At 36.8% G+C, this 14,064-nt stretch overlaps 1 protein-coding gene and 1 pseudogene across 1 annotated transcript; both read left to right on the forward strand.

Annotated features, from left to right (window-relative positions):
• The first annotated feature begins 610 nt into the window (after positions 1–610).
• LOC106004340 lies at positions 611–1,582 on the forward strand (annotated as a pseudogene).
• Positions 1,583–9,294: 7,712 nt separating this feature from the next.
• LOC101683950 (olfactory receptor 52A1-like) lies at positions 9,295–10,233 on the forward strand. Its single transcript, XM_004779028.2, has one exon. The coding sequence runs from the start codon at positions 9,295–9,297 to the stop codon at positions 10,231–10,233; it is 939 nt and encodes a 312-aa protein (XP_004779085.2).
• Positions 10,234–14,064: the final 3,831 nt, after the last annotated feature.

Raw genomic sequence — 14,064 nt, forward strand, 5'->3', positions numbered from 1 at the left:
TCAATGAAGAAGAGGACCTATGTGTATATACTGCCTGGAATCTGTTTTGGTAAAACCTCATTCCCTCCTTCTCTCTTAAGGAATGAGATCAACTTCACATGTGTCTATTTTACTCAGGGATATCATCAGTGAAAATTTTGATGACATGTTTTTGTATCTAGTGTAATTTCTATAGGCAGTTTTGGTTGGTGGCTGAGATCAGAGCTTTTGAATTTGTGCTAACACTGAATCCAGTGGGACCAAGGTCAAGAAACTGAAAGTCTGTGGGACATTTTTCATCTATAGGAATAATAATAGAATTTATGTGAAGGATTATTATAAAGGTCTTTTCAACAGTCTGTTGTGAAGATTTAATGAGCCATATTTGGAAAGTACCATTAGACATAGGAAGCACTTAGCAAATGCTATTTTTATCAAGATATATTTTAATTCTTCCATGGGAAGAGTCAGATTTCAGTTGTAGGCTAAATAATACATCTTGCTGTCTTTCCACAGAGAAGAATATATTTGGGCAAAAAAACCCATTTGATAAGACATCATTCAGCCTAATGGGGTGTTCCTCCATCTTGACTCAGCTCTGTGGTTTTTGATCAAGGCACTAGGTCTGAATATGATGCCACAGATGCCTCCATCCCCTTATAATCACAGCGGTCCCCAGGATACGTGGTATGTCCTGATTGGAATTTCAGGACTGAAAGATTTTTCACACCCGGATATCCATCATTATTTGTTCCATGTACATTTTGGCTGTTGTAGGCAATTTTTTCTTGATCTTTGTGATTGTGACTGAGCGCAGTCTCCATGAGCCCATGTATATCTTCCTTTCCATGCTGGCCTCAGCAGATGTGCTGCTCTCCACACCACAAGCCCCAAAGATGCTGGCCATTTTCTGGTTCCAGTCCATGGATATATCCTTTGATTGTGTGTGTCCCAGATGTTCTTCATACATTTCATCTTTGCAGCAGAATCTGGTATTCTCCTGGCCATGATATTTGACCTCTATGTGGCTATCTGTCACCCCCTGAGATATACCACGATCTTAATCTCTTCAGTCATTGGGAAGATTGGCATAGCAGCTATGGTCAGGAGCTTCATCATCTGCCTTCCATTCACCCTCTTGGTACACAGACTTAGGTATTGTGGGAGAAACATCATTCCCCATTCCTACTGTGAGCACATGGGCATTGCCAGATTGGCATGAGACAATATCAGGGTCAACATCATCTATGGGCTGACTGTGGCCCTGCTGTCTACAGGACTGGACACTGTGTTCATCATTATGTCTTACAACATGATCCTTTACACAGTGTTTCAGATACCTTCCTGGGTTGCCCTAAACACATGTGCTTCCCACATCTGTGTTATATGCTATCTGTGTTATGTTCTATGCCCCAGCATTCTTTTCTCTTTTTTTGCCCTTTGTTTTGGGGAGTAAACCATCCCTCATCATGTCCACATCCTAGTAGCCAACTTCTAAGTGGTGGTGTCCCCTATGCTAAACCCCATCATTTACGGGGTCAAGACCAAACAGATTCAAGACCGAGTAATTCTCCTTTACTCCTGCATCACCACATGTTGTTAAAAAGAAGATTAATGCCTAATGTTGGATATTTCTCAATAAAACACACACACTCACCCACATACACACATACAATTTGATGGGTAATAGGAATAAATGAAATCCATAAATAATCCTCAGCACACATAAAAGGACAGTAAATGCCAAAGTTACCAATGCATTTCCCTAAAGTACTTAAAGACTTTGAAAAAATAGTGATATTCTGAATTCTCCTAGACATGCTATTATTGTAACTTCTTCTTAAGCAATCATAAGAGAACCCTGTGTAAAGAGAAATACATTTTAGTATTCAACCCAAATGGAACTTTCTTGGATAGAGCTGGGAAGTGAAAATGGCGATTTGCATAGCTTTTGTAGAGACCATTGAAATTTTGCTGAAATATGAAATACTCCTACTGCAATCAGGAAACACTTGTGCCAGTAGCATGAAGCTAATAAACTAATTATCTTCTCCTTTTTCTTCAATAAAAATGTGAGTTCTAAAATGAGATTTTCTCATTCACTGATAAAATGTCTACTCAATGGAATAGGCACAGAGTATATGTTTATTGTATGAATGGGTAATAGTGAATTGAAACAAATAATAAATTATATTGACCCATCTGAGACAATGTAGACACCTTAAGAGTTAATCCTTTCTTCCCTACATCTTGACAACTTTTGGCCAAAATCATCAATGACCCTCCCTTTAACAGAGTCTTCACTGAGAGAGGGAGTAAAAGATTAAAAATGCCATATCCAGGCCACAGATAAAGGCAGTAAAACATTATGTAGAATCCTGATACATAATCTTAGATAAAAATTCTATAATCATACCAAATATAATTTTCATAAGCTTGTGTTCAGATTAAGTTCTTCATTCAAGAAAATACTTTTACAATCTCTCCTTCCTCAAGGCCTAACACATGCTATGAGAATATGAAATGACTTTATTTACACTTGAAGAAAGCAAAACATGAACTCAGAAGCTGTACTTTGAACATTTGTGAACTTGCCAGGGTTAGTCTTTTTCCTATATGTATATATACATATATATGTTTCCATTTTTATATGTATGCATATATATACATATATGTGTTTCCTTGTTTATATATATGCATATATATTTATTATATGTATATTCACTATATATGTATATATATAGTGAAATTGAAATGAAAGGGTATTTCCTAGATCCTTGAAATCTTGAATAATTACCTTGGATTAAAATATATGATGTAGTCACTTGGATTTCAGCAAGTTAATCTATTTTAGGAGTTAAAAAAGCCCTGTGATATTAGAAATTCTTGTTTGTTTGTCCCACACTACCTGTATAAAGCTATCTTGTGTAACTATTGGTTTTTGACTGGTAAATGGAATTATTTTAGTACCATATTTATTGGGTTGATGGTTAAATGAAATATGCTATAGGATGTATTTGGCATTAAAATATAAATTTTATTTTGATGATGGTAATTTTTAGGAACAGATACACTAAAGAACCCAGCGCACCTAATTGAACCTAGCCAGGATGTACAGTTGTTTCAGCATTATTCGTAGAGAAGACTATGTTTTCTCTATTGAACATCCTTGATATTGTTTTTGGGAATCAATTGACCTCATAGGTAGACATAAATTTCTTAACTCTATTACATATGATTTATCAGTGACTTGGCAATATGAGTCCCTTCATGGCTGTAGCCTTCTTAAAATCAAAGATGGACAGGAAATTGAGGTAATTGGTTTTACTACTAAATCAATTACTACTAAGTCAATTTTCCATTAAAAACATTGCCAGATTGGCATATGCTTCATAATGAATACATATCAATTTTTCTGAGAAAAAATTTGAATGATGATCCTTTAAAGATGATTCATTAACTTACCCCCAAAACCCAAAAACTCAGAAAAAAAGGAAAACATATAGTTATTGATCTATTTGTGAAAGTATTTCATGATATTACAACAAAGTGGAAAACAGGTGTTTATCCATTCTAAAGTAAAAGAAAGGTCAGAACCATCATTCAAAGTAAGTTCAACATGAACAGAAATTTAGAGTATGACATGCCAAATCAGGAACAGAGTTAGGATATGTGCTGAAAATATTGTTATAAGAGTTGGCATAATAAAATTAATACCCCAGTTATTTTGAGAAGATACTATTCCCAGCAATAATGTAAAGTTTAAGGGACTCAGGATAGAAGATTGGAGGACAACAAAATTTAAATAAAATCAGTAGAAGAAGAGGAGGGAAACAAAATGATAAGCTAGTTTAAACTATTCCTTGGTGACTCCAAACTTGGCTAATGATTGGCTAATATGTGCCAATCTGACCTATGAATTAATTCTATTCAACATGAATCTGTACCATTGTATCTGTCTCCTTCACAGACAAAATTCTAGAAAGAGCATCTAAGGTCCTCTTTTTATCTCTATCTCTTCTCCCCAATATCTATTGTGAATGCCTCCTCCATCCTACTGAAAGGATTCATCCTAAATTTGCCAGCATCTGTATTACCTCAAGTCCCTCTTAAGTTAGCAGAGAAAGTCTAGAAACCAGGTGAATCATGTCAAGAAGAAAGGTACCATGTGCATAAGTATTTCTTAGAATTCATTTGTTCTAATGATAAAAGACATATGAATTCTTCCTATATTCCTAAACATTTGAAAGCATATTTATCTTCTTTTTCCTTGCAGATGACATGATTTCTCCACATCTATGAGGCATAAAATACCTGCATTCTGAGGGAAGAGTGGAAAAAAAGAGGAAGAAAGGTATAAAAAGGAGGAATAGAGAGAAATTTCACCAGATGGTCAACAACTAGCTCAGGATTCTGCATGGTAGAATTAACCAACTAACTAATTAACTAATTAATTAATTTTATTAAATTCAATTAGCCCACTTATAGAACATCATTGATCAATCACTGATCAATAATTAATCAGTTGTATATAACAAGAAGTGCTCATCATATCACATGCCCTCCTCAATGTCCATCACCAAGTTACCCCATCCTCTAACCCTACTCCCCTCTATCAACCCACAGTTTATTTCCTATGATTAAGAGTCTCCCCTGGTTTCTTCCCTTTCTGATGACTTCCCATTCAATTTTCCCTCTTTTTCCCTATGATCATCTCTGTTGTTTCTTATATTCTACATAGAGGGAAAACATATGATACTTGTCTTTCATTGATTGAGTTATTTTGCTCATCATATACCCTCCAGTTCCACCTACCTCGATAGAAGGAACACACTCCAATATCATAAAAACCATCTATGGAAGTCCCACAGCAAACATCATTCTGAGTGGGCAAAAACTAAGACCTTTCCCCTAAAGCCAGGAACTGGATGGAGTGCCAACTCTCACCACCGTTGTGTTCTAGAAACCTTGCCTCAGCAATCAGACCACAAAAAAAGATTAAAAAAAAATCAAATTATAAAGAAGGGCCATCTGTACCCCAATGTTTATAGCAGCAATGGCCACGGTTGCCAAACTGTAGAAGGAACCAAGATGCCCTTCAACGGACAAATGGATAAGGAAGATGTGGTCCATATACACTATGGAGTATTATGCCTCCATCAGAAAGGATGAATACCCAACTTTTGTATCAGCATGGATGGGACTGGAATAGATTATGCTGAATGAAATAAGTCAAGCAGAGAGAGTCAATTATCGTATGGTTTCACTTATTTGTGGAGCATAACAAATAGGATGGAGGACATGGGGAGTTAGAAGAAGGGAGCTGAGGGAAATTGGAAGGGGAGGTGAACCATTAGAGACAATGGACTCTGAAAAACAATCTGAGGGGTTTGAAGTGGTGGGGGGGTGGGAGACTGGGGGAACCAGGTGGTAGGTAACCTGAGAGGGCACGGATTGCATGGAGCACTGGGTGTGGTACAAAAACAATGAATACTGTAATGCTAAAAATAAATAAAAAATAAATTAAAAAAAAAAGTCAAATGCTCATTCTTCTCAGATGACAGGATACTTTATGTGAAAAACCCAAAAGACTCCACCCCAAAATTTTAAAACTCATACAGGAATTCAACAACATGGCAGGATATGAAATAAATACACAGAAATCAGTTTCATTTCATACATTAACAATGAGACAGAAAAAAGAAAAATGAAAGAACCAACCCCATTTACAACTGCACCCCAAACCATAAGATATCTAGGAATAAACCTAACCAAAGGAGTAAAGGATCTATACTCTAAAAACTACAGAACAATTATGAAAGAATTGAGAAGACAAAGAAATGGAAAAACGTTACATGTTCATGGATTGGAAGTATAAATATTGTTAAAATGTCTATACTACCCAAAGCAATCTACACAGTCAATGTTATCCCTAACAAAATACAATCCACTTTTTTTTCCACAAAGCTGGACAAATAATTCTAAAATTAGTATGGTAGGATTTGGAAATACACATCATAATTGGTCATTGTGAGAATAACATTAAATTTACAAAAATAGCTTCAATAGAATAAAAATCTCAGGACTAAGACTGCAAGAGAAGGAGAGTAAATGTGTGATAAAGAGCTATTGTGGATAAGACTTTTCTTTCCAGACATGCCTTAGTGAACAAAGGGTCCTAAGGACATTTATAGAATTCATGGCATAGGAACATGCCCAGATCTAAGTGTTCTTTAGAAGTTATTCCAAATGAGGATGGCAGAAAAGGAACTGAACTCATAAAAATACAACCTGTGTATATTAGTTTCTCTACATTTACCCTGTGGGGGAAAAGAAAAGAGAAGATTAGTGCAATTCTGCAAGTTATAGAAATTATTTCAGAGACATTAGCTGTGAATAGATCCAAAAGGGTATCATTCTGAGCTGCTGGGAGCCTTCTGGACTGGCCTAGTGGTGAGGAAATCCCTCAGATCATATTCAGACTGTCTCCTCCACATTCACTGGGGAATATTTTAATTGGTAGTCAATAGTTTTCTTCTACAATTCAAGCTCAATAAATTTATGTGGCTGCCTCAGCATGATACAGACCTTGCTGTGAGTTTTGTTGGAGGATGAATCCACCAACATGATATTGGAAAGACTAATAGGATAGGGTCAAATTTGTTTTGTAGGGACAGAAGAAAGGAAAGGCTATTGCAGAGTTGTTCATATATTGGATATGGCCCGAGCAGCAAATGGATCAGAGTTTATGACTTTTACACGGGCTATTACTTAGGGTGGAGACAGAAGAAGAGGCACTGCCCAGTACATGATAACCAGGGAATGAGACCAGAATCTCGGGAGGAGGAAAGACGGATGAAAGGTAAGCAATGAGGAATAGGGCTATGAAGACTGATGGTGGTCTTCAGGTGTTGGGTAAGAGCAGAACAGGTTCCCAATAACAAAGGGTGAGGGAGTCTCACTATCCCCAGATTTACCTCATAATGCTTCACTACCAGCTTCTCCAGTGATTACCAACCAGCTTCTCCAGTGATTACCACTCCTTCCCACCTGCCCTGTATTCACTCACATCCTCTCCCTTGCCTTCCCACCATCCATATCTGTCATGTAATGCTCCCATGGCAGCTCCTGTCTCTTGAATAAGTCAGACAATGGGACTGCTACTGAAGGATCTCTATTCAGCATATGGTTAAATGATCATGAACTTGCTGACATATAGCAACTGTGTTGGAGAGTCTTGGAAAGAATGACATAACTGAACCCTTTTTTTTTTGAAGGACAACAAATATTTTTCTATTATATGACTTGAGAATGTCGTGATTCTAGATATGCAATTTTTTAAACAACTATCTTTATTCTAGAAGAATTCTGATATGGGACTAAGAGCCCAAGTCTTTTGAAAATTCAGTCATCAGTGAACTGTGTTGATCAAATTATGATTAAATGGCTCTACAGCCTTTTCCTGAATCATTTCTGGTGTCCCAAAGTCTGCCCTCTGTGTTCCTTTTCTTCTTCTAGATTGGACTCCCTTCTAAGGAACCTATCTTTCACCCCTTTATTTTCTATTCATTTTTTATGCTTAAGCTCCATAATGATCAAAGCATTAAGTGATATGAATATTATTGAGAATCAGTAAGCCTAAATGTACCCATCTTTTGATATTGGTAAATGAAAACACTTTAAACCCTAGAAACTAACCTCTATTCTGGATAAGTTACCCATTTGCTTATGTTCTTTAGTAAGCAAGAATGAGTCCTCTTGCCTTTACATTTTTGCTCAGGATTTCCTTGCCTCCTAGATATTTCTTGCTTCTAGTTATTCTGAAATGGGTATTACAGAATTTCTGCTATTTTAAGTATACAACTCATTTTAGTGAATCCCATGTTAGTAATAGAGACAAAATAAAATACAGTTTTACTAGTAATGTAAAACATGGCATGGAAAACATTAGGAGAAGGATGGGGAAAATGAAGGGGAGGCAGTTGGAAGGGGAAACAAACCATAGGAAGCTATGACTATGGACTCCAAGAAACAAAATGAGGGTTTTAGAGGGGAGGAGGTGGGGGATGGGCTAGCCCAGTGATGGGTTTTAAAGAGGGCATGTATTGCATGGAGCACTGGGTGTTATATACAAACAATGAATCATGGAACACTACATCAAAAACTAATGATGTACTGTATGGTGACCAATATAACATAACATAATAATAAAAAAATGACAGTACTTACTTTGATGAACACTGAGTAATGTATGGAATTGTTGAATCACTATATTGGACAATTGAAATTAATATAATACTATGACTATTACATTGGAATTAAAAATAAATTGAAGGGGTGCCTGGGTACCTCGGTGTGTTAAGCCTCTGCCTTCAGCTCAGGTCATGATCTCAGGACACTGTGATTGAGCCTGTATCTCTGCTGAGCAGAGAGCCTGCTTCCCCTTTCTCTCTGCCTGCCTCTCTGTCTACTTATGATCTCTGTCAGTCAAATAAATAAATAAAATCTTTTAAAAAATAAATTTATTTTATTAAATTTATTTTTTTAAATAAATAAAATTTATTTATTTAAAAAATAAGTAAATTGCAAGATGTTATCTCTAAAAAAATAATATGTAACTTTGATCCAGATTGTAAAAATTACATGGATTTGAATCTTTTCTCAAGCTCTACCTCACATTCTTTTGAAAGAACATCCATTCATATGTAGATATATAATATATAGACAGATATAGCTATCTCAGTATATTATGCACTTGGGTGGAGTTGTTTCTAACTCTCTTCTCTTTCATATGAGCCTTTGATAACATTATACTGCATAGAATTTGATTATTTCCTTGTACAGACTAACAGTTCCTGACTCAGACAGTGGGGGAAAAAATAGTCCTAAGGATTACCTGCAATTTGGGACAGGGAGAGATTTATGAAAATCTGATTAATGGTCAATTTGCAAACGGAATAAGCAAACATTATTATTTTGTCCACAGGTTCAGAAGGACATATTGTGTCCACAGGCCCAGCAGTTGATTCCCTTACTCAGATGATCTGGTGGTTCTAATGCATTTGACCTGCCATACACCCAATCTCTTCTTTTGGACTAGTGCTTGGGGATGTCCTCCCTCAAAACAGTGATGTGCATCAATGATCAAGTCTTTTTTCCATCAATAATACAGGTGAAATGGATGATATGACCTTAGACTTTTGCCAGAATCAGAGAGACTCACTATGACGACTTTGGATAAAAAAAAGAGTAGAGAAGAAGAATACCATTGACAGAGATATTCCTTTCATTTGGTTCTGAAGACCCAAAACCATTATGTCCATCTCCAACATTACAGTCTTCCTGCCTTCTGTGTTGACCCTAATAGGGATCCCAGGCCTAGAGTCTGTGCAGTGCTGGATCGGGATTCCATTCTGTGCCATGTATCTCTTCGCTTTGATTGGAAATTCCTCGCTTCTGATCATCATCATTTCAGAGCGTAGCCTCCATCAACCCATGTATATTTTCCTAGGCATGCTAGGAGTTACAGATATTGTACTTGGCACAAGCATTGTGCCCAAGATGCTTGGCATTTTCTGGTTTCATGTGCCAGAGATTTATTTTGATTCTTGCTTGCTTCAAATGGGGTTCATCCACATTTTTGAGTGCATCGAGTCAGGCATCCTCCTGGCCATGGCTCTGGACCGTTATGTGGCCATCTGTTATCCACTAAGATATACTGCCATCTTCACCCACCAGCTGGTCACCCAAATAGGGGCTGTTGTAACACTTAGAGCTGCCATTCTGGTAGCCCCATCTTTAGTACTGATTAAATGTAGGTTTCAGTTTTACCATACAACCATCATCTCCCACTCCTACTGTGAACACATGGCCATTGTGAAGCTGGCTGCAGAAAATGTACGGTTCAACAAAATCTATGGCTTGTTTGTGGCATTCACTGTTGCAGGATTTGACCTGATATTCATCACTTTGTCTTACATACAAATATTTATTACAGTTTTTCGTTTGCCCCAGAAGGAGGCTCGGTGGAAAGCATTCAATACCTGCATTGCCCATATCTGTGTCTTTCTCCAGCTCTACTTCCTTGCCTTCTTCTCCTTCTTCACACATAGGTTTGGTGCTCACGTTCCCCCTTATATCCACATTCTCTTTTCTAGTCTTTACTTGCTGGTCCCCCCTTTTCTCAATCCACTTGTCTATGGTGCCAAGACCAAGCAGATCCGCATTCACGTAGTAAAGATGTTGTGTTCATAAAATCCAATGAGTTTATAACCTGCAGCCTTCTCCTTTATGCAATAGTAACAATTTCTCAAAACTAAATAAAATAACAAAATGCATGTTAATTGTAATGCTTGAGTTTTCTATTTAATTCTTTTGTGAATTTTTCTGCCTTTTATATTTTTAAAAAGATTTTATTTATTTATTTGACACAGAGAGAGAGATCACAAGTAGTCAGAGCAGCAGGCAGAGAGAGGGGGAACCAGGCTCCCTGCTGAGGAGAGAGCTGGATGGGGTCTCAATCCCAGGAACCCGAAAACATGACCTGAGCTGAAGGCAGAGGCTTAACCCACTGAGTCACCTGCTTTTTAAATGGTTGTCACATCATAGCCCATGACACCTATCAGTCATGGAATTTAGATTCTACTGAGTAATGAGATTGAGAAATGTAGAAGGATCAAAATAGTGAATATGCACCATTTCCCCTTTTCTTTATTTTTAGTTCCCAATTAAACTTGCTCCTTTAAGTATCCTTCTTCAGAAGGATTACAAATATGTGTCTTTCAATGAGTTTAAATGCACCCAGGACTCATTGTTTAGATTGAGGATAGAGGAGCTCTGGGCTCCTCTGGCCTGGAGATTGGGAGGCCGCCATTTTCATTCCCATCCGCCGGAACTCTATGGAAAGCGTTCAGGGAACAAAACTCCTGAAAGCGAACCCGAGCGGATTACTTAGCCTGGCCCCTGGTAAGGGTTGTGCAATTCTGCCTCAGGCAAAGACACTTGAGAATCAGTACAACAGGTTTCTCCCCCAGAAGATCAACAAGAAATCCAGCCAAGACCAAGTCCACTTACCAAGGAGAATAGCAGAATTCCGGAGGAGGAGAAAGCAAAGCATGGAATTCATGGCTTTCTTCCCATGATTCTTTTGTCTTGCAGTTAATTTTTTTTAATTGTATTTTCTTTCTACTGCTTAATTTTTTTTAAACTTTTACCCTTTCCTCTTTTAATGTTTTTCAGCTAGTTTATCTTAACAATACCTTTCATAAAAAACAAACAAACAATAATCTTTTTTTGAACCTTCATTCTTATAGTCATATTTTATCCTTCATTGTATCTACCATTATTTTCTGTATACACATAGGGCTTTTTTCTTCTAAAAATTTGGGGTACAACTTCTTCTAATAGATCAAAATATACCCTAAATCTAGCTCTGGGCTTGTTCTAGTCTCCAGCCCAAGCAAATTCTCTCCACTTTATTTTTCTTTATTCTCCCAACCAACTTACTTTATCAACTCCTTTTCTAAAAATAAAAAATAAAAAAATCATTTTTATAGGCATATTCCATCCCTTCATTGTGTTTACCCTCATATATGGTTTTCATTCTTTAAAATTTGGGGAGATAGTCTCTTCTAAGAGACCAAAATACTCCCCAAATTAAGGGGGTGACCCTGTTCTAGTCACCATTCTAATATACACACATATATTTTTCTTTTCTATATTTTTTCTTTATTTGTTTTCTTTTTCAATTTTTTTTTTCTCTGAACTTTTTATCCCCTTTCTCCCCAGCACGATTTGGGGTCTCTTCTGATTTGGTTAAAGCACATTTTCCTGGGGTCTTTGCCACCCTTTTAGTATTTTATTTGCTCCCTCATATTTTCTTATCTGGACAAAATGACAAGGCAGAAAAATTAACCACAAAAAAAAGAACAAGAGGCAGTACCAAAGGCTAGGGACTTAATCAATATGGACATTGGTAATATGTCAGATCTAGAGTTCAGAATGTTGATTCTCAAGGTTCTAGCCAGGCTCAAAAAGGCATGGAAGATATTAGAGAAACCATCTCTGGAGAGGTAAAAGCCCTTTCTGGAGAAATAAAAGAACTAAAATCTAACCAAGTTGAAATTAAAAAAGCTATTAATGAGGTGTAATAAAAAATGGAAGCTCTTACTGCTAGGATAAATGAAGCAGAAGAAAGAATTAGTGATATAGAAGACCAAATGACAGAGAATAAAGAAGCTGAGCAAAAGAGAGACAAACAAATACTGGACCATGAGGGGAGAATTTGAGAGATAAGTAACACCATAAGACGATACAACATTAGAATAATTGAGATTCCAGAAGAAGAAAAGAGAGAAAGGGGAACAGAAGGTATACTGGAGAGAATTATTGGAGAGAATTTCCCTAATATGACAAAGGGAACAAGCATTAAAATCCAGGAGATGCAGAGAACCCCCTCAAAATCAATAAGAATAGGTCCACACTCCATCACCTAATAGTAAAATTTACAAGTCTTAGTGACAAAGAGAAAATCCTGAAAGCAGCCTGGGAAAAGAAGTCTGTAACATACAATGGTAAAAATATTAGATTGGCAGTGGACTTAACCACAGAGAACTGGCAGGCCAGAAAGAACTGGCATAATATATTTAGAGCACTAAACGAGAAAGACATGCAGCCAAGAATACTATATCCAGCTAGGCTATCATTGAAAATAGAAGGAGAAATAAAAAGCTTCCAGGACAAACAAAAACCTAAAGAATTTGAAGACACCAAACCATCTCTACAGGAAATATTGAAAGGGGTCCTCTAAGCAAAGAGAGATCTGAAAAGTAGTAGATCAGAAAGGAACAGAGACAATATACAGTAACAGTCACCTTATAGGTACAATGGCACTAAATTCATATCTCTCAGTAGTTACCCTGAATGTAAATGGGCTAAATGCCCCAATCAAAAGACACAGGGTGTCAGAATGGATAAAAAAAAACAAAAACCCATCAATATGCTGCCTACAAGAAACTCATTTTAGACCCAAAGACACCTCCAGATTTAAAATGAGGGGGTTGTTTTCCACCTTTAATGGACATCAAAGGAAAGCTGGGGTGGCAATCCTTCTATCAGATCAATTAGATTTTAAGCCGAAGACTATAATAAGAGATGAGGAAGGACACTATATCATACTCAAAGGGTCTGTCCAACAAGAAGATCTAATAATTTTAAATATCTATGCTCCTAACATGGGAAAGCCAACTATATAAACCAATTAATAACAAAATCAAAGAAACTTATTGACAATAATACGATAATTAGTAGGAAACTTTAACACTACCCTCACTGAAATGGACAGATCATCCAAGCAAAAGATCAACAAGGAAATAAAGGCCTTAATTTAGGGATTCTGATCCTTTTTAAATTTTTTTAATTTTAATTTCAATCATATGTATGTTAGTTTAAGGTGTGCAATGTAGTAATTCAGCACTTCTATGGATCACCCTGTACTCATTAGGGGACCTGAACTTCTTACTCCTCATCACCAGTTTATTCTTCTTCTAATTATTATTTTTAATAAAGATTTTATTTATTTATTTATTTACTTACTTACTTACTTATATGAGAGAGAAGGAGAGAGAGAGAGCACAAAAGCAGGGTGATTGGCAGAGGGGCAGGGGAGGGACAGGAAGAGAATCTCAAGCAGACTCCACTGAGCACAAAGTCCAATGTGGTTCTCCATCTTAAGACTTTGAGATCATGACTTGAGCCAAAACCAAGAGACTGAAGTTTAACCAGCTGAATCACCCAGGTGCCCATCCCCATAGTTCTTTTGTTTTATTTCTTAATGAGTAGAATCATATGTCATTTGTCTTTCTCTGTAGGGAGTCAGACTCTTAATGAAGGACAAATGAATGGCTAGGAAGTAGCAATATATCATGCCAGGTAGATGATATTAAAGATTAAATATAAAATCAAAAACTTCACAATACGGCTGTGTCTGTTGCAGAGGGAGCAGGTACAGTTAGAAGAACTAACTGACTTCTCCTTAGCCTCTTCCTGTAGAGGAGGTCAGAACTGGAAATTAACACATACAATGTA

Source organism: Mustela putorius, unplaced genomic scaffold (genome assembly GCF_011764305.1).
Source record: "Mustela putorius furo isolate JIRA1106 unplaced genomic scaffold, ASM1176430v1.1 tig00003987_pilon_pilon_pilon, whole genome shotgun sequence".
Lineage (NCBI taxonomy): Eukaryota > Metazoa > Chordata > Mammalia > Carnivora > Mustelidae > Mustela > Mustela putorius.

Excerpts from the sequence above, each read along its gene's own strand:
- LOC101683950 (XM_004779028.2), top strand. The coding sequence starts at position 9,295 with ATGTCCATCTCCAACATTACAGTCTTCCTGCCTTCTGTGTTGACCCTA.